At 44.4% G+C, this 21,019-nt stretch overlaps 2 protein-coding genes across 2 annotated transcripts in view; one reads left to right on the top strand and one right to left on the bottom strand.

The window, feature by feature from the left end:
* The window catches only part of LOC140721260 (uncharacterized), a 53,238-nt gene extending 40,283 nt beyond the window's left edge, over positions 1–12,955 (top strand). The window contains exons 5-6 of the mRNA XM_073036110.1: positions 4,663–5,784; positions 12,863–12,955. Coding sequence (XP_072892211.1) covers positions 4,663–5,784; positions 12,863–12,955 — 1,215 coding nt within the window. The remainder of the gene's footprint in view (positions 1–4,662; positions 5,785–12,862) is intronic.
* A 3,637-nt stretch (positions 12,956–16,592) lies between these two features.
* Positions 16,593–20,501, bottom strand: LOC140721254 (uncharacterized). Its single transcript, XM_073036103.1, has one exon. The coding sequence runs from the start codon at positions 20,402–20,404 to the stop codon at positions 18,083–18,085; it is 2,322 nt and encodes a 773-aa protein (XP_072892204.1). The 5' UTR covers positions 20,405–20,501; the 3' UTR covers positions 16,593–18,082.
* Positions 20,502–21,019: the final 518 nt, after the last annotated feature.

Here is a 21,019-nt window from a genome sequence, read left to right as displayed (position 1 = left end):
ACCTGTTAACTTGTTAGACTATGTTTAGATCTGGATCTGTTGTTGTTTGTCATCTATATCTGTAATCTGGATGATAGTGTGGTTAACTGTATCAGCAAATTTGTGGATGAAAACAAGACTGGGGGTTTAGCGGACTGCAAGAGGACTATCATGGCTTGCAGTGTGATCTGGACCAGGTGGGAAAATGGTTTTAGAAATGGAAAATGGAATTTAATGCAGACCAGTGTGAGTTGTTGCACTTTGGTATGACCTACCAAGGGAGGTCTTTCACAGTGATTGGTCGGGCACGGAGGAGTGTTGTGGAAGAAAGGGACCTGGGCATACAAGTCCTTAATTCACTGAAAGTGGTAGATAGGGATGGAAAGAATGATTTCAGCTCATTGCCTTTAATGAACCAAAGTACTGATAACAATAGATGGATGTTATGTTGGCTTCTAGAAGACATTGGTGAGGCCTAATTTGAAGTATTGTGTGCAGTTTTGGTCACCTACCTACTGGAAAGATGTAAAAGAAGATCAGAGATTTCAGAGAAAATTCACAAGGATGTTGCCATGGCTGGAGGACTTTGGTTATAAGGAAAGATTGAACAAATCAGGACTTTATTCCTTGGAATGCAGAAGATTGAGGGGAGATTTGATTGTGATATGGAGGCACAGATAGTGTTAATGCAAACTGGCTTTTTCCACGAAGATTGGGTGGGATGACAACCAGAGGCCATGGGTTAAGGGTGAAAGGTGAAATGTTAAGGGGAACATGAGGGGAAACTTCTTCACACAGACGGTTATCCTGCTGTGGAATGAGCAGCCAGCACAAGTGGTGCATGCAAGCTCGATTTCAACATTTAAGAGGTTTGTGTTGGTACCTGGATGGTAGAGGTGTGGGAGTGGGCTGTTTAAATAGTTCAGCACAAACTAGATGGCCCAAAGGGCCTGTTTCTGTGTTGAAATTTTCTATGATTGTGACAAGAACTGAAATAATACAAACATTCACTCTAACCCCTTTTGACAGCTGTGTGAACCAACCAGTCATTTCAGCAGGAATTTTTCATATGTCGTTAAAACTGTGGCACTTAAATTAAATACGGAAGAACAGAAGGGATTAGGTATGCCTTTTACAGTGAAGGAGGTTGAAGAAGCTCTGGGATCACTTCAAAGTAATAAATCTCCAGGAGAAGATGGTTTTCCACCTGAATTTTATAAAAAGTTTAAAGATTTATTAATTTCTCCCTTTATGGAGTTAATACATCAAGCAGAAAGAACGCATAGACTTCCAGAATCTTTTTCAACAGCTATTTTAAGAGTATTGCCAAAAAAAGATAGAGACCTTTTAAAGCCAGCATCATATAGACCTATTTCTTTATTAAATACTGATTATAAAATTTGAAAACAAAAAAAGTTTAAAAAATTTTTTAATCTAATAGATTATCTAAATGCTTATCAAAATTAGTGCATATGGATCAAAGAGGATTTATCAAAAATAGACAATTGGCAGATAATGTAACCCGGTTAATTAGTATAATCCATTTAGCGCAAAAGAGGGAGGAAATGAGTGTGGCAGTTGCTTTAGATGCAGAAAAAGCATTTGAAAGATTGGAATGGGATTTTTTATTTAAGGTATTGGAAAAATATGGATTAGGAACATCATTTATAAAATGGATTAAAACCTTAAATACTAATCCCAAAGCTAAAGTAGTGACAAATGGTCAAATTTCGACACCATTTCAGTTAACAAGATCAACTAGGCAAGGTTGTCCATTATCACCTGCTTTGTTTGTGTTGGCAATAGAGCCATTAGCTGAATTAATTAGAATGGACCCAGATATTAAGGGTTTCAGAGTTAATCAGGAAGAATACAAGATTAATTTATTTGCTGATGATGTTCTACTTTATTTAACAGATCCATTACATTCATTATGTAAATTATCTTATAGATTAGAAGAATGTGGGAAAATATCAGGTTATAAAGTAAATTGGGATGAAAGTGAAATTTTACCTCTTACAAATGGAGATTATAGTAAATGTCGATTAATAACTCAATTTAGATGGCCGGCAAATGGTATAAAATATTTAGGTATAAGAGTTGATAATGATATAAAAAACTTATACAAATTAAATTATTCACCACTTTTGAAAAAAATTCAGGAAGATCTTGATAAATGGATGGCATTACCAATAACATTAGTAGGTAGAGTAATTCTATAAAAATGAATATATTCCCGAGACTACAATATTTATTTCAATCATTACCAATACAATTACCCCAGAAGTTTTTTCAAGAGTTAAACAAATATGTGAGGAGGTTTCTCTGGAAAGGTAAGATGTCAAGAATATTGTTGGAAAAATTGACATGGAAATTTGATCTAGGAGGGTTACAACTTCCAAATTTTAAGAATGATTATAAAGCAAATCAACTTAGATTTATTGCATCTTTTTTTGAGAAAGATAAACCGGCATGGATTAGAATAGAACTAGATAAAATAGGAGAAAACGTACCAGAAGATTTTATATATAAATGGGAATCTAAATGGATACGGGAAAAGAAAGAATCTTCTATATTAAAACATTTGATTAATTTATGGAATAAGATAAATGTTGATGATGAGACGAAAAAATCTTTATAAGCAAAGAGATCTTTAATTCAAAATAGACTTATTCCTTTTACAATGGACAATTAACTTTTATATAATTGGTTTCAAAAAGGGATTCGATACATAGGAGATTGTTTTGAAGGAGGTATATTAATGTCATTCGATCAATTAAAGAATAAATATAAAGTATCAAGTAACACTTTATTTTGTTACTTTCAACTAAGGGCTTATATAAGAGAAAATCTAGGTTAAACAATGTTATTGCCGAAATCTAATGAAACAGAAATTTTAATTCAAAAAGGAAATATTAAAAAATTTATATCTTGTATGTATAATTTGATTCAAAAACAGGCAATTAAACAAGGAGTCCATAAGTCAAGACAAAAATGGGAAAGTGATTTGAATATTAAAATTGAAGAAACAAATTGGTCAAGAATATGTCTTGATAGTATGACAAATACAATAAATGTTCGGTTAAGATTAGTGCAATATAACTTTCTACATCAATTATATATTACACCACAAAAAAATAAATAAATTAAATCCAAGTTTATCTGATCAGTGTTTCAGATGTAACCAAGAAACTGGTACATTTTTACATTCTACATTGTCTTGTTCTAAAATTCAACCTTTTTGGACAAATTTAAGAATTTTACTGGAACAAATTACGGGAATACAACTTCCTCATAATCCAATATTACTTTTATGAGGTGATATTGAAGGGATAAAACCGAAACTCAAACTAAATAAATATCAGAAAGAATTCATAAAAATTGCACTGGCAGTAGCCAAAAAGGCTATTGCAGTTACTTGGAAATCGGATACATATTTAAGTATAGATTGTTGGAAGAAAGAAATCTATGGCTGTATTCCATTAGAGAAAATTACTTATAATTTAAGAGATAAATATGAAACATTTTTGAAAATTTGGTGCCCTTATTTACAAAAGACAGGACTAAATATAGAGGTGCTCTGAAGATGAAACAATTGGTTACTTGGGGAAAGAAATAAATATACATACTAAAGTTATTAAGAACTCCATGGAGCATGTGGAGATCTTCCAACAACCAGGCACTTTCTTTTTCTTTCTTTCTAACTTTCTCTTCTTTTGATATAGGGAAGTTAGAGGGGAGGGGGGAAGGGATATATACATTTTTTTCCACACTTGTAATTACTTAAAAACACAATTAAATATATTTTTTTAAAAAACTGTGGCACTTTAAGTTAATAATACATAAAAAGAAGATCCCAGCTGCACGTCAAGAAAAACTATTTATGTGAGAGTGTTTCAGTTACTGTGGGGCGAGGAACCCATGCAGCTCAGTGGGAACAGGGAATAATACCAATGGAGAGAGTGAAACTGAGCCAGGAGACGGCAGAAATGCCCCATTCTTGTAGAGACAGGAAGAGCATCAGGGATTTGATGGTCATTCCAGATACCAGCACTCTGCCCAGTCAGGAGATGATTTCTCTGTCCAACTTTCGTTGAAACTCACTGTAACAGTGTGATACCAGATCACACCTTGACAACTCAAGTGATCTCATCTGAATTGTTGAACTACACCCATTGATGGATTTTGTAAATCTTTTTACAGGTTAAAAATGAGAAGGAATTTGTCTCCAGGAAGCTCAAACATGGCACGCCAGTTTTGTTGTCTCTGTCAAGATATTTAAGAAGTGGAGCAAGGGATCCAATTGACCATCCTTCCTGCTGAGACTGTGGGGAAGGATTCACTCGGTCATTTGACCAACTGGCACGCCTGTAATTTACACAGAAGAAAGGCCTTTCACCTGCTCAGACAGTGGGAATGGATTCACTCGGTTATCACAATTGAAGGTAAATCAGCAAATTCACACTGGGCAAGGCCATTCACCTGTTCTGTGTGTGGGAAGGGGTTCAGTCGGTCTTCCCACCTGTGGACACACCAATCAGTTCACACCACACTGGGCAGAGGCTGGTCATCTGCTGAATTTCTGGGAAAGGATTCACTCAGTCATCTGACCTAATGGCTCACCAGTGGGTTCACATTGGGGAGAAGCCATTCACCTGCTCAGTCTGTGGGAAGGGATTCACTCATTTATCCCAACTACAGAGTCACCAGCGAGTTCACACTGGGGAGAGGCCATTCACCTGCTCAGAATGTGGAAAGGGATTCACTCAGTTATCCCACCTACAGAGTCACCAGCAAGTTCACACCGGGGAGAAAGCGTTCACCTGCTCAGAATGTGGGAAGAGATTCACTCGCTCATCCACCCTACAGAGACACCGGCGAGTTCACACTGGGGAGAAGCTATTCACCTGCTCAGTCTGTGGGAAAGGATTCACTCAGTCATCTGCCCTACTGGTACATCAGCGAGTTCACACTGGGGAGAAGCCGTTCACCTGCTCAGTCTGTGGGAAGAGATTCACTAATTTATCCAGCCTACAGAGACATCAGCGAGATCACACTGGGGAGAAGCCGTTCACCTGCTCAGTCTGTGGGAAAAGATTCACTAATTTATCCAGCCTACAGAGACATCAGCGAGTTCACACTGGGGAGAAGCCATTCACTTGCTCAGAATGTGGGAAGAGATACGCTGACTCTTCTGCCCTAAAGAGTCATCAGCGAGTTCACACTGGGGAGAGGCCGTTCACCTGCTCAGTCTGTGGGAAGCGATTCACTCATTCATCTCACCTACAGAGTCATCAGCGAGTTCACACTGGGGAGAGGCCGTTCACCTGCTCAGTCTGTGGGAAGAGATTCACTCATTTATCCGAACTACAGAGTCACCAGCGAGTTCACACTGGGGAGAAAGCATTCACCTGCTCAGAATGTGGGAAGAGATTCCCTCGCTCATCCACCCTACAGAGACACCAGCGAGTTCACATTGGGGAGAAGCCATTCACCTGCTCAGTCTGTGGGAAAGGATTCACTCAGTCATCTACCCTATTGGTACATCAGCGAGTTCACACTGGGCAGAGGCCGTTCACCTGCTCAGTCTGTGGGAAAGGATTCACTCAGTCATCTACCCTACTGGTACATCAGCGAGTTCACACTGGGGAGAAGCCGTTCACCTGCTCATTCTGTGGGAAGGGATTCACTCAGTCATCTACCCTACTGGTACATCAGCGAGTTCATACTGGGGAGAGGCCATTCACCTGCTCAGTCTGTGGGAAGGGATTCACTCAGTCATTCACCCTACGGAGACACCAGCGAGTTCACACTAGAGAGAGGCCGTTCACCTGCTGAGAATGTGGGAAAGGATTCACTCAGTCATCCCACCTACTGGCACACCTGTCAGCACACAATGGGGAGTGGCCATTGTTATGAATCCCTAGGTTTTGTTTGCTGTGGATTGTCATTTTAAGAGAGAGAGATTAAGAAGGTGAATCAGTCTGACTTGCAGCTTGTTTACATCGTGTGCAGCTTGTTTAGTTTTAACCGAGGACACAGACACTCAAGTCAAACGGAGACGAAGGAGGAAAAATGGAAGAATCGAAACCAGGGAACTAGTGGCCAAGGGTCATTGTTTGGAACTTTCCTTTGCCCACAAGGGTGGCCTAATTATCGATTCACCGTACATCGAATGTGTGGTTGTCACCTCATTTGACCCATAGGAGTGGATCTGATTTGGGGTATCCTGTGGAGACCACTTATGTGTTAACCATTGCCTGGCTGTGGTGTGGTAATTCATTAAGATGATACCAATTATGACAAGTCACTTCGGGTGATAATTAGTATGTGGATTTGGAAGGATGACAGATAAACTCTACAGCGACTGTTGGTCTCATTTTACCACCATGGAACCTGTGGAATACGACATAATTGCCTTCTCTCAACATTTACCCTGGATTACAAATATCTCTCTCTCATCACCTATTCTGTGGTTGAACAGAACTTTCATACTTTACCATCTCAAGACTCCAAGCCTTGTTTCCCCCGAGCTCAATAGTTTGGGAGTTATATTTATATACATATCACTCACGAGGAAATCTGCAGATGCTGGAAATTCAAACAACACACACAAAATTTATTTATTTATGCTGCCCCAATCATCGCCACTGGGCTATAAATGTGCAGGAGCAGTGTGTGGTTCAGTGCTTTGCTCAAGGACACACACGCTGCCTCAGCTGAGGCTCGAACTTATGACTTTCAGATCGCTAGTTAAACACCTTAACCACATGGTCACACGCCACACATTATGACATAGTGAAACAGGCTGTGCTCAAAGCTTACGAGTTGGTCCCAGAAGCAGACAGGCAAAAGTTTAGAAATTTGAAGAAATCTGTGAACCAGACATACGGAATTTGCTTATGAGAAATTTGTGTGCATTGACCGCTGGTGCACATCTGAACATGTAAATGATGATTTTAACAGCTTGAAAGAGTTGGTTTTAATTGAAGAATTCAGAGGGTGCGTCCCTGATGACATAAAGATGTACTTAGATGGAAATGATGCTGCCACTATGCAGGAATCTGCTGGATTAACAGATCAGTTTGCTTTAACTCATAAAGTTATGTTTACCCTGAATAAGAGTTTCCAAAAGGCACTTGTCAAGTTGTGGGTAAACCTAATGAGCTCACCCCAGTGGCCTGTACCTGCATTCGGTGAACCCTTTTCCAAAGTTATAGTTGATTGTGTTGGCCCATTGCCAAAGACTAAAGCTGGCCATCAGTATCTGCTAACTATTATGTGTACTGCATCCAGATTCCCAGAGGCAATACCTCTCAGAAATATTAAAGCTAAAACTGTGGCGAAGGCTCTTACCAAAATTTTCAGTTTATTCGAATTGCCTAAAGAAATCCAGTCTGATCAAGGATGTAATTTTACATCTGGATTATTCCAGCAGGTAGTTTCTGAACTGGGAGCAAAACAAATTGCATCATCTGCGTACCATACAGAATCACAAGGGGCTTTAGAAAGATTTCATTCTACCCTCAAAACAATGATTAAGACATATTGTGTTGAAAATGGAAAAGACTGGGATGAAGGAATACATTTGCTTTTGTCCAGATGAAGGAATACATTTGCTTTTGTCCAGATGAAGGAATACATTTGCTTTTGTCCACAGAAAGAGAGTCAGTACAGGAATCACTGGGCTTTACTCCATTTGAACTTGTATTTGGTCACAGAGGGACCTTTGATCTTGTTAAAAGGAATGGTGGATTGATGGGGATGTACAAGTTAACTCGTTAGACTATGTTTTGAAGTTCAAAAATAAACTACACCAAGCCTGTAGTCCAGCGAGACAAAACTTAAAGATTTCTCAAAACAAAATGAAGTGTTGGTTTGATAACAGGGCTTGCGAAAGAAAATACCAGGTGGGAGATAACGTGCTTGTCTTATGTTGACGAATCCACTTCAGGTGAAATTTGTATGACATAGTCTCCCAAATTAATCTTGTGAATTATGTTATTAAAACACCCAACTGACTTGAACTAACACAGGTGGTACACATAAATATGATAAAGCCTGTTTTGACAAGCAGGTACCATCTGTGTGTGTTGTTGTCAAAACAAATGAAACTGGCCACCCTGAGAATGAAACAATTGACTCGTCTGAGACTTTTCACAAGCCAAACATGGTCCCAGTTAGGCTAATGAACTCGGTTGTTCCAGAAAACATTGCTAACAAGTTGTCTCATCTGTAGCCAAAGCAACATCCACAGCTGAAGGAATTAATTCTGAAGTTTGAAGATTTATTTCCCGATGTCCCCAAGCAAACCACGGTCGCAGTACATGATGTAGATGTTGGTGAAGCCAAACTGATTAAACAACACCCACTTCGCATGAACGTAGAAAAGTGTAAATTGGCTGACCAGGGAATTGAGTATATGCTGGGGAATGGTATTATTTGGCCTTCAAAATGAGATTGGAGTCACCCTGCATTATTGTGCCCAAACCTGATGGTAGTGTTAGATTTTGCACTGAATATAGAAAGGTAAATGCAGTAACAAAAACAGATGCCTATGCTATCCCTAGAGTGGATGATTGCATCGATGAGGCTGGAAAACCCAATTTCTTACAAAGATTGATTTGTTGAAAGGGTATTGGTGTGTTCCATTGACGGACAGAGGTAGAGAAATTTCTGCATTTGTGACACCATCTGGGTTGTATGAATACAATGTTTTGCCTTTTGGAAGGAAAAATGCTCCAGTAACATCCCAGAGAATGATTGATTTTGTGATTCGAGGGTTAGAACACACAGAAACCTATATTGATGACTTAGTTACAGGGAGTGGCACTTGGGAAGAGCATATCTCTGCAGTAGAAAAGCTATTTGACAGGCTTTCCTAGGACAACCTTACAGTTAACTTGGCTAAGAGTGAATTTGGCCATGCCAGTGTGACCTGTCTTGGCTATGTTGTAGGTCAAAGCAAGTTGGCTCCTGTTCAGGCAAAAGTCCAGGCAATTTCTCAAGTTCTTATTCTGACTGCTAAGAAGGCTCTTAGAAGGTTTCTGGGAATGGATGGATGTTACCGTAAGTTCTGTAAGAACTTTGCTGCTATCGCTCTGCCTCTGACTAATCTCCTGAAGAAGGGTGAAAAGTTTATTTGGACTGAGCCTTGTCAGAAGGCATTTGATTGATTGTTATCAGTATTTCAGATTAGGCCAATCAATGTAGTGCTGTCAGCAAAATTTAATTAGCAGATTGGAGCTGTGGGTGGCAACACAAGTCATGGGTGCACAGAGAGTAAAGGAGGGGGCCAAAGTGACAACCCTGTGGGGTATGTGTGCTGAGGGTCAGAGAGACAGAGGAGATGGAGCCCACTCTTACCACCTGCCGGCGATCTGACAGGAAGTCCAGGATTCAGCTACACAAGGCAGGGTGAAGGCTGAGGTCTCTGAGCTCCTTGTCGATACTTCACGCCTTCGTATGGCTACTGCTCTGCCCATGACTGCAAGGAACTGCAGAGAACTTTGGAGAGCAGAGAACATCAGAGAAACAAGCCTCCCCTCCATGGACTCTCCCTACACTTCCCCTCCCTTGGAAAAGCAGGCCATGTACTCAAAGAACCTCATTACCTGGACATTCTTGCTGCAAACCCGCTCCCCCATCGGGGAAGAGATACAAAAGCCTTAAAGCGCGTAACACCAGGGTGAAGGATGGCTTCCTGTCTGCAGTTACAAGCCAAATGAATGATAAAATGGACTCAACCTTACAATGTAACTCGACGTGACCCTGCACCATATGTCAATCTGCACTGCACTTTCTCTGCAGCCATAATGCTTTGTTACAGTGAGTGTTTTGTCGTATATCAGCTCAATGTACTGTTGTAATGTATCTATCTGTGCGGATGGTACGTCAGGCAAGATTGTCCCTGTAGCTCAGTACATGATGATAATAAACAAATTCCCCATTTTAATTGTGTGGAAATATTAGACAGACTGAGCTTCTGCTCTGGAACCACAGAAGGAAACTGAACTGTTGTCATTCCTGTGGAAAGCAAATATATGGAAAATGCTTCAATCTCACATTACGATCTGCGGTAACTGGGATCAGGTGACCGGTGGTGGGTCTCCCATATCAATATCAGAATCAGGTTTAATAGCACCGGCATATGTCATGACATTCGTTGTCCCTGCGGTAGCAGTAGAACCTAATTCATAACAATAGTTTTTAACAATTGTGATTTAAAATAAGAATATATATATATATATATATATAGTACAAAAATAGAAAAAAAATTAAAGATATAATAAACTATCTTAATTGTGTGGAACTATTTGACTGACTGGGCTGTTGCTTTGGAAATTCTAAGGTGAAGCTGAATTAAACTTTTCACATTTATGAGAAGCTCAGATAAATAGAAAAGGCTAAATTCTCACATAAATGGGTCAGATACCCAGAAACATTGGCTGCACTTCAGCGCCTCAAAACAGTGGAATGAAACATGCAGAAAGTATTGCAGAGAAAAAGACATTGTCCACCCACAACGAGAGGACGTGACAGATCCGGATCTTACTGACTTGTCTGAACGGGGAAAGATGAAGCTACACGTACACGTAGAGCAGTGACCCACAGATACTGCAGATCTGCAGAAAAACGAACAGGAAACGGGATCAGGTGACGGGTGGAGGGTCTCCCACCTGAACCGGTGACTCTGCTCCTCGCCCCTCACACGCTGCCCGACCCATCTAATTAGTTTTAATTAGTTTTGCTACAACAAGTGTATGGGACATTGGAAAAAAAGTTGAATTTCCCCATGGGGATGAATAAAGTATCTATCTATCTATCTATCTATCTATCTATCTATCTATCTATCTATCATCCGCCGCATTCCCCACATTATTCCATATTTACCCCAGATACATGATTATTTTTCCACACCATATCTTCCCCGATCCCTTTCCCTCCACCTCCAGGTCACAGAGTCACGGGCTCAATTCCCATCCAGGTCCAAAACATGATTCAGACCCAAACAGGAAATGTTCACGTTTCATTTAAATCAGCTCTGTGTTTATAAACACTAATTTCTGTTCACATTCCTCCGGACTCAGTGGACAGGAACACAGAAACATCAAATGAGAAACCGCAGGAGGCCATTCAGCCCCTCTAACCATCAGCAAGGTGGCGGCTGCTCTCCCATCTCAGCCACATGTTTCTGTCCGATCCTCATTTCCTCGATCCCTTCGGTCTCCACACATCTGCCGGCCTCACTTTTATGTGAGGACGATCACCGAGTCTTCACCGCCCTCTGTGGAGGGGATTTACAGACATTCACCACCCTCGGAATGGAGAAATTTCCCCTCATCTAAGTCCCAGACAGTCCATCCCTGTTTCAGAGACTGGGATCCCTGGTTCAACCGGTGTTTGCCCCCAATGTGGTGAATCCCTCTGCTCGACACCACCGTGGGCTCAGACATTTCCACAGATGAGCCCCTCCTGTCCCCACCGGGACAAACATCCTGTCCGCCCCCTCTCTCATCATCTTCATCCTTTCAATAAAATCCCTCCCCGGGGAACCGGCATCAAACCGACGGGCCGAGCGGCCTCCTCCTACCTCTCGGCGATACATCAGACTCCGGCCGCAGGAGACGCTTCACAAACGCCCCAACTTCCCTCGGAGGGAAATGGAAATAAATCAGAAAGCGGACATTTACTTTGAGGTTTTCTCCGCTCTGAGGAGGCGGTCGGCGCTTGAGCGGGAGACGGAGTCAGCGGGGTAACGCCCACTCGGCTTGTCCGCCTCCGCGACTGGTTGTAACCAGTGATTGACATCGCTTCGCACCAATGGGAATAGCGCAGCGCCTGAATCCTCTGTTGACAGCGGTGGGGGAGGGGTGGGGCTGGTCACGTGATTATTAGCCCAGCCGTTAAACCGATAAAGCTCGAGCACAGCAGCGCGTGGGTGACGTAAGACGTGAGGGCAGATCCCGGTGACGGGAGCCCATGTGTGACTTCAGGCGCGTGGGGAGCTGTGTCTGACGTCACCTGTGGGAGAGCGCTGGCATTTAAAAGCACCTTAATGGACTTTTCAGTGGGACAACAACATTAATCACGGGTTTCATCAGTGAATCCAGTGTTGTGGGATGTAAAGTCCCCTGTTATGTGTCCGGCTGTGCCGTGTTGTTGGTGGAGTGGGCAGCGTGGTGTTTGTCTCGATTCGGGTCACAACACCAGAATTGCCAGCGGGGTCCACACACAGTGTATTAGTCAACAGAAAACCTCTCGTCCCTGCAGTCTTTGTCTCCCTGTAAACTCAACACCCTGACAGTGTGGACCATAGATACCCCTTCCTCTCAGAGTCAGGGGATCATTCAGACAGCTGATCGCTGAGAGGATTATATTTATTAGTCATTGAAGTTCACCCAGATTCGTTTGGACGGATTTGATGTGGAGGTCGGGGTGTCACAGTGAAAGGGCCGGACGGCCGAACTCTCTCCGTTGTCCAAACATCCTTCCAGGTGAGGCGACACTTCACCTGTGAATCTTCCGGTGTCACCCGTTGTGTCCGCTGCTCCCGATGCGGCCGCCTCTACACTGGTGACACCGGATCCTACGCAGTTGTGCGGGGTAGGGTTGTTTTCTTTTTATCGGGGGTCGATGTTATTGTTCCCTTTTGTGCGGGAGGGGTGGATTTTGGGGGTTGATGATTGGGATGACGTTCTTTTTTATGCGGGGGGTGGGGTGGGAGTTTGATTTTTCTGTCTGATAGATGCTGCCCGGCCGGCTGAGTCCCGCCAGCATTTTGTTTGTGTTGCTCTGAATTTCCAGCATCTGCAGACTTTGTCGTGTTTGTAATTTACCTCTCCGTTGTCTCTCCCGCCTCCGGCCACTGGTCCCTCTGTAGGGACCTCCGGCCACGGCTGGTGCAGCCCAGAACCTCCTGCTAAACGCAGGCGCAGTGCCGACCGTAGCTATTATTTTGTTTAGGCGTCCGTGAAGAAGGGTCTGATCTCGGGTTTGTGGAAATCGGGGGCCGGCTGCCGTGGAAGCACAACTTTGTGGGCCGAAGGGCCTGTATTGTGCTGTAGGTTTTCTATGTTTCTATGAAAAGTGCCGGGAACGAGCTCTGCCGGACGGCTGGAGGCTCCGGGCTCTTCGATCCCGCAGCCCCGGTTTTAGCTTTGCGCCCGAGCCCGGGCTGTGGGATCAGTTAGTTGTGGTTCCCAGGCTCGGAGGGGTTTGAGGTGAGGGGGATCTGTCTGTGTGTGTGTGGGTAGAGGCTATGGTGGACTGTGGGTGTGGGGTGAGAGGAGTGACGTTTTGGGGGGCCGTATTCGGGGGGGGGGGAGTTGCTGTTGTGAGAAAGTTGGATGATCGGACGTTCCGTGACCTGGGTCTAATAAAGTTGTGAACGGGGAAGGATCTGCTCCGTTGCGTCGAACGCTCGCGTGTCCTTTCAGGAAGTAGCAATTATCTCTTCAAATGAATTACTGTCTAATCTTGCTGCTAACATTGTGTTTGTTACAAAGCCCCAGTGTCTGGAAGAGCTGTCACCGTCATGGGCTGTTGATGCAGATTGGGATGGCGGTGGGGTGTCAGCGACCTCTGTATCAGAGAACAACACGGGTTTCTACATCCCCTGTGAGACATAAATGTCCCCACAGTGGATTCGGATCAGCTGGCATAGCTGGAGTTTGCAAAGGGAAAGGGGATAGGGAAGGGGTGAGGAAAGAGAGTTTTAACCAGCAAACCATCGTCCGGGGTGGAGGGGTACAGGGGCTGTCTGATAGATCGTTTTACAGTGATTGTGTTTTTATATAATCTCACAGACGGTGACTGAGGAAGAAGCTTGTTGATGGAGGATACCCGGAGGTGAGCAGGTCAGACACAGTATCAGGAGAGTGACAGAGATGTGATTTCCTGTGTCACGGGTACAGACAGTCGTCTCCAGTGAGGAGTTTGTGTGGAGATGCAGCTTCCCTGGAGGTGGAGGAAAGAGGACACACCAACAGGTGGAACCAGCTGTGGAAGACATGGTTTGTCAGGTCTGACGATGAGCTGAATGTACCATAACCTTCAGACTGAATCAGAAAACCATTCTGAGGGTATTTGAAATGTCAGAAGCAGGGCAGATGTGATCCCATGTCTCCATCAGACCCTCAGTGAGATGGTTCCAGTTATAACGTGCAGGGATGAAAGCACAGTGTTTGGTGCGGGATTTAATCACTGATTCTGACACAGTGAGAGGGTTAGTTTTGCTGTAAGGCAGCAACATTAATGGAAGAAGACACAGAAACCTCATCAATTGCCAGTTGTTTAGCAGAAGTGATCAATCTCTATGCTACCTTGACAGAAACAGATATTCCCAGTGGTGACAAAGGGGTTCAGTCTGGTTTACTTCAGGTTGAAGAGGGGTGTGGAGTTTTGAAATCAATGCCTCGCGGTGCCACCATCGTTAATTTAGCATGTCCAGAGTGGAGGATCACACAGCACGGAAACAGGCCTTTGGCCGGCCATACCTGTTCTGACCATCCACTCACTGTCTCCACTGGTCCCATTTATCAGCACTTGGTTCACAGCCGACTGTATCTCGGCAGTTTCAATGCTCATCCTCTTCGTAAATGTTGTGAAGGGACCTGTCTCCACCACCACCTCGGGCAGTGTGTTCCAGATTTCAGCTACCCTCTGAGTGAGAAATCTCCTCCTCAGATCCCTCTAACCCTCTTCATCCTCTGCTTAAATCTATGCCCTCTGATGGTGACACCTCTGTCCCAGGATCGGGGCCGATATGGGCATCAGCGAGGCCTTTGATAAGGTTCACATGGTAAGTTGCTGTGGAAAGTCAGATCACACGGGATCCAGGGAGAGCTGGCTCACTGGATGCACAGTTGTCTTGATGGTAGGAAGCAGAGAGTGATGGTGGGAGGCTGTTTAGGCTGTGGGGGCCTAGTGAGGTTACCCAGGGTTACACCCCATTGCTCTCATTATTCATTGATATTTAATTATATTTCCATTTGCACAGTTTGTTGAATTTTATGCTCCAATTGATCTTTCATTGATCCTGTTACTATTCTACAGATTTGCTAAGTGTTCCTGTAGAAAAAACAATCTCAGGGTTGTATGTGGTGACATATATGTACTCTGATAATAAAATTTACTTTGAACATCAAGCATTGCTACTTGTCATCCAGATCAATAATTTGGTTAAGAATGTACAGGATATGGAGAGTAGGTTTGCAGCAAGTTCAAACAATTACTTTTTTCTGAAAGATATTAAGTATAAACTCTCCGCTCTGTTTCCCTCTCGGCACTCGACCACCCACTCCCCTTACTGTCTTCCCTCTCTGCCCCGTCCTCCCTCTCACCCTGACATTGGACATACGTTCAGGGTGAAAGTGAATTATTTTCGGGGAATCTGAAGGGGGATTCTTCACTCAGAGGTTGGTGAGAGTGTGGAATGAGCTGCCAGAGGAAGTGGAGGATGTGGTTTTGATTTAGACACTAAAGAGGAATTTGGGTGAGGACGTGGATGGGAGGTGTATGGAGGCTCTGGTGCAGGGAGTTGGAGCCAGGCAGTAACGACAAAAACAGGTTGGCATTGACTGGAAGGGCCGAAGGGCCTGTTTCAATGCTGCTGCTATCTGTGACTCTAGCAATATAGTGATTTGTAATTTCCACAGTCAGTACTTTGCTGTTTATGACTGAACCCAGAAATTTACCCAAACAAGAATTGTAAGACTCAAAAAGCATTTATAAGCTGTGTTTCTTGCCAAAGGGGTTGTTACTAAATACTGACCATGGAGGGCGCCCAAACCTTTGCTTCGGGCCCTTTTCCTTTTTTGTTATTTTGAAACTGTAAAAGATGGAATTTAAAATGTAATCTTGCTTAAAATATTAAATAAATGTGTCATCTTTGACTTTATGCCTTTTGGAAATCAGGTCATCTTTTACTTGCTGAGCTATTCACAGTAACATAAATTTTGACCAGGGGTGCCCAAACCTTTGCAATCCACTGCTGGACTAAGTGTGTAAATGTAGGACGGGACCACGTTGAAAAATAAATGTGCTAGGTTTTCCAAAATTGACCCCTTCCACCTGAGGCCACGAACATATCAATCACCCCTCAGATATATTTCCATCCAAAATTAAGAGGATTCAGCACTCCATGTGTGTATATGCAATCGTGGTAAGAAATACAGACCAGAACACGTACATGAGAGGCCAACTCAGAAAAATACATCATCACTCTGGAAGAAAACATTAACCAGTGGAATGAGTATGACCCCCCATGGGAGACATCCCAACGATCTGAGCAGACGAGATGGTGACAAATGAGCCTGAATAAGGACGTTCACTCCCAATGTCATTCTTCCTCAGCCAGAGATTTGAGGGGCGAAGAACATCTCAGACAGAACTGCAGTCAGCTCGACTTCTTCAGTCTGCAGGAAATTCAAGGGAAACCTCTTCTTCCAGAGTGATGACAATTTGGAACCCATCACCACAGGGAGAGTGAGAGGTGAACAACAGGGGAGGATTTGAAAGATCTGTTGTGGAACAGAATCAGGTGCAGCCGGCCTGAGTTGACTCTCTACTGTACACTAGCTGTGTTATAAATTCACTATGTACCAGAGACAGTGATTAAAATAGAGCTGATTTATTTGTCACAGATCCAGAATATTAAACTCCAGTCCCATTAAAGGTGAATGTGTAGCAGAAGAAACTCCTTCTATGCCCAGTGACCAGGGTGCAGAACTGGGTGTGGTGAGCAGCAGCAATAATTGCAGAGTTCAGCACTTACAGTCACTCTCGAAATTGCATTTAGCAACGGTGATGGACAAATATCCAGCATGCAGCTTATTGAAACTTTCTCCCCAGTGTGAACCCGGTAGTGTGTCACAAGTGTAACGCACTGTAAGGTTTCACTGCTGATGCAGTGGACTCTCTGCAATGTTTCACTGCTGAGTTAATGGCTTCTCTGCAGCAGCAATGTTTAGGGTAAGACTAGAGATAACAGGGTTTTGGAGTGTGGGACTATCCAATGACAGAAATGTTCTTCCTTGTGAGTCTGGAAGAGAGATTTTCATGGTCTTTTGCTGGGGAGAGATGAGAAGAGAGAGTGGGCCCTTTTTCTTTCTTTTTGATTACTTCACTAACCATATAGTCAAAGTAAGAATTATACATCTCAGTCATTTAATCACATATTGTGTACTGTTTGTTATTTCAGGGTACTGATTTGTAACACGGGACACAGCACACAACATCCACCCAAACAAGATTTCCTAAGTTTGGCTGGGCTGAGGGTTTATCACCCCCTATATTTAGCTGCGAGCTGAAGCAAGAGTTGCATAGGGTTAGATTACTGAGTGAATCGCTTCCGAAATACACAGCAGGTGAACGGTCTCTCCCCAGTGTGAAGTCGCTGGTGTCTCTGCAGTTGAGATGTCCGAGTGAATCACTTCCCACACACTGAAGCCTGAATTATGCTTCACCGTGTAAGCTACACCATATGCTCCGCATAGCCATGTACCTGATGCGGCACCCTAGGCCATACCGTACGCCGTAGCCTAATGTGCACCTTACGAAAATGTAACTGTGCGTCACAGACCGTGAGAACTGTGATCGGTCTGCTTGGTAGCAGCACAGTTCCTCCTAGGGATTTCCTGTTGCTTCAAAGTTGGAAAATGAGCCAAATCAAGGAGAGGTTAAGTGAGGAAGTCAGAAAATATCTACATTTGTACGACTCTTCATTGGTATATTATAAAGAATGGCAAATGACATGAAATACATGCAAATAAATTTCCACAAACATCGGTTTGGACGTCACGAACTGCACTAAGAAATGGAAAAACTTCTCTCTTTTCTGCGCTGCAGTAATTTCAATAAAAGTAACTCTTGTTCAACATCTATTAGCTCCAACTCCAACAAGATGAACTCAGCAGTCGCCATCATTCCCAACTCCACTCGAGTCAATTCAACACAGTGCCATAGAACCTCAACACCAACTAGCGTTTTGCCAGAGCAACGCAGACATACAAACTCACAAGTAAAAATGCTCACAACGGCATAGGCCACTTGCGTGGGCTACTGTGTATGCTACACTGTAGCGTCTACACAGAGGGATAATTCAGGCTTGAGTCTGTGAACGGCCTCTCCCCAGTGTGAACTGACCAGTGTGCTTGTAGGTGGGCTGACTGAGTGAATCCCTTCCCACAGTCTGAGCAGCTGAATGGCCTTGCCCAGTGTGAACTCGCTGATGTACCTTCAGTTGGGATGACTGAGTGAATCCCTTCCCACAGTCTGAGCAGGTGAACGGCCTCTCTCCAGTGTGAACTCGCTGATGTACCTTCAGTTGAGATGACTGAGTGAATTTCTTCCCACAGTCTGAGCAGGTGAACGGCCGTTCCCCAGTGTGAACTCGCTGGTGTACCTTCAGTTCAAATGACCGAGTGAATCCCTTACCACAGTCTGAACAGGTGAATGGCCGCTCCCCAGTGTGAACTCGCTGGTGTGCCAATAGGTGAGATGACCGAGTGAATCCCTTACCACAGTCTGAACAGGTGAATGGCCGCTCCCCAGTGTGAACTCGCTGGTGTGCCAATAGGTGAGATGACCGAGTGAATCCCTTACCACAGTCTGAACAGGTGAATGGCCGCTCCCCTGTGTGAACTCGCTGGTGTGCCAATAGGTTGGATGACTGAGTGAATCCCTTCCCACAGACTGAGCAGGTGAATGGCCGCTCCCCTGTGTGAACTCGCTGATGAACCATTAGGTGAGATGACAAAGTGAATCCCTTCCCACAGTCTGAGCATCTGAACGGCCGTTCCCCAGTGTGAACTCTCTGATGTACCTTCACTTCAGGTGAAGAAATGAATCCCTTCCCACAGACGGAGCAGGTGAATGGCCGCTCCCCAGTGTGAACTCGTTGGTGAGCCATTAGGGTGGATGACTGAGTGAATCCCTTCCCACACATTGAGCAGGTGAACGGCCTCTCCCCAGTGTGAACTGACTGGTGTCTCAGCAGCTGCGATGACGAAGTGAATCCCTCCCCACAGTATGAGCAGATGAATGGCCACTCCCCCGTGTGAACTGACCTGTGTGCTTGTAGGTGGTATGATTGAGTGAATCCCTTCCCACAGTCTGAGCAGGTGAATGGCTTCTCTCCAGTGTGAGCTCGCTGATGTACCTTCAGTTTAGATGACCGTGTGAATCCCTTCCCACAGTCTGAGCAGGTGAACGGCCGTTCCCCAGTGTGAACTCTCTGATGTACCTTCAGTTCAGATGACTGAGTGAATCCCTTCCCACAGTCTAAGCAGGTGAATGGCCGCTCCCCAGTGTGAACTCGCTGGTGTGCCAATAGGTCGGATGACCGAGTGAATCCCTTACCACAGACTGAGCAGGTGAATGGCCGCTCCCCTGTGTGAACTCGCTGGTGTGCCAATAGGTGGGATGACGAAGTGAATCCTTTCCCACAGACTGAGCATGTGAATGGCCGCTCCCCTGTGTGAACTCGCTGATGAACCGTTAGGTGAGATGACTGAGTGAATCCCTTCCCACAGTCTGAGCAGGTGAATGGCCTCTCCCCAGTGTGAACTCTCTGATGTATCTTCAGTTGGGATGAGCAGGTGAATCCCTTCCCACAGTCTGAGCATGTGAACGGCCTTTCCCCAGTGTGAACTCTCTGATGTACTTTCAGGTCAGGTGAACAAGTGAATCCCTTCCCACAGTCTGAGCATCTGAATGGCCGTTCCCCAGTGTGAACTCTCTGATGTACCTTCAGGTCAGGTGAACAAGTGAATCCCTTCCCACAGACGGAGCAGGTGAACGGCCGCTCCACATTGTGAACTCGCTGGTGAGCCATTAGGGTGGATGACTGAGTGAATCCCTTCCCACACACTGAGCAGGTGAATGGCCTCTCCCCAGTGTGAACTGACTGGTGTCTCAGTAGCTGCGATGACAAAATGAAACCCTCCCCACAGTATGAGCAGGTAAACGGCCTCTCCCCCGTGTGAACTGACCTGTGTGCATGCAGGTGGGATGACTGAGTGAATCCCTTCCCACAGTCTGAGCAGGTGAATGGCCTCTCCCCAGTGTGAACTCGCTGATGTACCTTCAGTTTAGATGAGCAAGTGAATCCCTTCCCACAGTCTGAGCAGGTGAACGGCCTCTCCCCAGTGTGAACTCGCTGATGTACCTTCAGTTTAGATGAGCAAGTGAATCCCTTCCCACAGTCTGAGCAGGTGAACGGCCTCTCTCCAGTGTGAATTCTTTGATGTACTTTCAGTTGGTATGAGCCAGTGAATCCTTTTCCACAGTCCAAGCAGGTAAATGGTCTCTCCCCAGTGTGAACTCTCTGATGTAGCTTCAGTTTAGATGACTTAGTGAATCCTTTCCCACAGTCTGAGCAGGTGAACAGCCACTCCTCAGTGTGGACTTGCTGGTGAACCATTTGGTCAGATGACCGAGTAAAACCTTCCACACAAATTCAGTAAATGACCAGCCTCTGCCCCAGTGTGAACTAACTGGTGTGTCCACAGGTGGGAAGGCCAAATGAATCCTTTCTCACACACAGAACAGATGAATGGCCTTGTTCTAGTGTGAACTTATTGATGTCCCTTCAGTTGAAATGTCCATCTGAATCCATTCCTACTGTCTGAGCAGATGACTGGGCACCCCCTGCCCGTTTAAAATGACAGGCGTGCCAGTCGGTCAGATGATAGAGTGAATCCCTCTCCACAGTCTGAGCAGGAATGATGATCGAGTGAATCGCTTGCTCCACTTCTTAAATATCTGGACAGAGACAGCAAAACTGGCGTGTTGTGTTTTAGATTCCCGTAGAGAAATTCCTTTTGATTTGTAACCTGTAAAAAGATATACAAAATCCATCAGTGGGTTTAGGACAACATTTCAGATGAGATCACTGAGTTGTCAAGGTGTGATCTGACATCACACTGTTACAGTGAAGTTCAACCCAAGTTGAAGAGAGAAATCATCATCTAACTGGGCAGAGTGCTGGCATCTGGAATGACCACCAAACTCTCTGATGCTCCTCCTGTCTCTATAA

This window comes from Hemitrygon akajei, unplaced genomic scaffold (genome assembly GCF_048418815.1).
Source record: "Hemitrygon akajei unplaced genomic scaffold, sHemAka1.3 Scf000053, whole genome shotgun sequence".
In the NCBI taxonomy this organism is placed as follows: domain Eukaryota; kingdom Metazoa; phylum Chordata; class Chondrichthyes; order Myliobatiformes; family Dasyatidae; genus Hemitrygon; species Hemitrygon akajei.
This window is presented reverse-complemented; position numbering and strand designations above follow the sequence as displayed.

Bases quoted from the DNA above. Each gene is read 5' to 3' on its own strand.
- LOC140721254 (XM_073036103.1), bottom strand. From the start codon at position 20,404: ATGGTTCACCAGCAAGTCCACACTGAGGAGTGGCTGTTCACCTGCTCA.